Source organism: Mustela nigripes, chromosome 5, assembly GCF_022355385.1.
Source record: "Mustela nigripes isolate SB6536 chromosome 5, MUSNIG.SB6536, whole genome shotgun sequence".
Taxonomy (NCBI): Eukaryota; Metazoa; Chordata; class Mammalia; order Carnivora; family Mustelidae; genus Mustela; species Mustela nigripes.
The window spans coordinates 13,449,974-13,451,874 of record NC_081561.1 but is presented as its reverse complement, the minus strand read 5'-3'; the positions used below and the strand labels follow the sequence as shown (position 1 = coordinate 13,451,874).

Sequence of the window (1,901 nt, the reverse complement as noted above, 5' to 3'; positions counted from 1 at the left end):
GGTATTTTTATTAAAGAACACCAGGGCATCGAGTTGTCTGGGTAATTGAGGGAGAAATTAGACTGAATGACTTTATTAGTTCTGGCCACACATTAGGGGCCTTCAATTAAATCATCATTTACCTAGCCTCTTCAAGACAAAATAAATAATTCTCTATTCAACAAACCATTCATTCCTTGCTTATTTGGCCAATTACCATCACAGTATCTTTGGAAGCAAACAAAATAGCAGAATTTATAGCATGTAGTTTACACGCGTTAAGATCGATTTTGCCAGCTAAGGAAAGGATGACCCAAACAAAGGGAAGTGGTGAAAGCAAAATAGTAATGCTAGGATAGGTCAGAGAGCAACACTTGGCAAATTGTGCCAAATTAGTCGACCAAGCGAAGCACTCTATTGGGAATTGCAAAGTTGGAAGTCCTATTTTTGACTCTGCTGACCTCGGTGAATATTTCCTTGTTTTAAAAATGTGCCTAGTTCTTTGCTACCTAACAAAGAGGTCTGTTATGAAATTAATGAGTCTATAAAATGTTTTGACGTCTCTGGAAGCCCTTTCTTAAATGCACACCACAATCTTGTATTCATACAGTTTATGTTCCTGCTCTTTGAAGATATGCCAGTCTTTATTAGTATTCCTGTGGCACCTTCTACCACACCAAGTTCACTTTAAGTCCTCATAAAATTAATTAATAGAATGACCACTATTTTAAGTGGGAGACTTTGCCTTCAGAAATGGTTTCCTGTCCCCATATGATAAATGTCAGGGTATTAAGTTCGGTGCGAAATAAAGAGAGGGAGGCGGCGAAAGGGAACCTACTCCGGGGCAAGCGCGGCTAAGCGGCGCCCGGGCAGCCCGTGGGCGCTCTCGGGACCGCTCACCTCCGGGTCTGCGTCGGGCCCCCGGAGCCGAGCTGCTCCGTCCGTCCCGGGCGCCCGCGGGCCGGGCTCGCGGCGGCCCCAGCCGGGCTCGATTACTTTCGCCTGGGCGAGAAGCAGCACCGCCGCTCCAGCGGGAACCCTACCGCGGCGGGGAAGGAGGAGGTGGGGCGACGACAACAAAAAGAAGTAAAGTAGGAGGAGATTCTCCCGGGAGGGCCCGGGCGGGCGGCCGGAGGCGGGGGCTGGGGGGGGCAGCGGCGGGCTCGCCGGAGGAGGCGGGGACAGGCGGAGGGACCCCGCGCCGGCAGCCTCACGCCCCGCCCCGGAGGAGCGCTCCGCCGCTCCGGCCGCGCGCCTCGCCCCCCTCCCCGCCGCCGCGGCCCGCGCGCCGGGACCCCCGCGGACCCGCCCCCCGCCGCCCGCGCTGCCCCCGCCCCTCGCGCCTCCGTCCCGCCCCCTCGCCCAGCGCCGCCCGCGCGCAGCGTCTCGCGCCGGCCCGGCCCGCCCGCCGGGAAACAGCCGCGAGAGCAGCGGCCGCCGCGGCCGCCACCGCGCCTTCTGCGCCCGCGCTCCCGCCTCGCCCCCGCCCTCGGCGCCTCGTCCCGGGCCCGCGCCCGCACCCCGGCCAACGTTCTCTCGGGGCCTCTCCCGGCCCGCCGCCCGCTTCCCCCTGTCTCCGAGCCCCCCAACCGTCGCGCTCTCCCTCGGCGCGCGGCCCGCCGCCTGCTTCCGGGGCGGGCGGACTGGGCGCCTGGTGCCGGCGGCCGCAGCGACAGCGCCCCCGGGAAGCAGAGGAGGAAGGAGAGAAGAGGTGGAGGTGGCCGCAGGCTGAGTCGCGGCCGGGATGTCCGGGCAGCAGCCGCCGCCGCCGCAACAACAACAGCAGCAGCAGCAGCAGCTGCCGCCGCCACCGCCGGCGGCCGTGGCCCCCGTCTCCGGAATCGTCCTGCCGGCGCCCCCGGCCGTCAGCGCCGGCTCCTCTCCGGCCGGCTCGCCCGGCGGCGGCGCGGGCGGCGGCGGCG

The 1,901-nt window shown here is 62.8% G+C and overlaps 1 protein-coding gene across 1 annotated transcript in view; it reads left to right on the top strand.

Moving 5' to 3' along the window:
• The first annotated feature begins 1,635 nt into the window (after positions 1 to 1,635).
• Positions 1,636 to 1,901, top strand: part of RANBP9 (RAN binding protein 9) — an 88,621-nt gene continuing 88,355 nt past the window's right edge. The window contains exon 1 of the mRNA XM_059399476.1: positions 1,636 to 1,839. Coding sequence (XP_059255459.1) covers positions 1,724 to 1,839 — 116 coding nt within the window. The 5' untranslated portion in view covers positions 1,636 to 1,723. The remainder of the gene's footprint in view (positions 1,840 to 1,901) is intronic.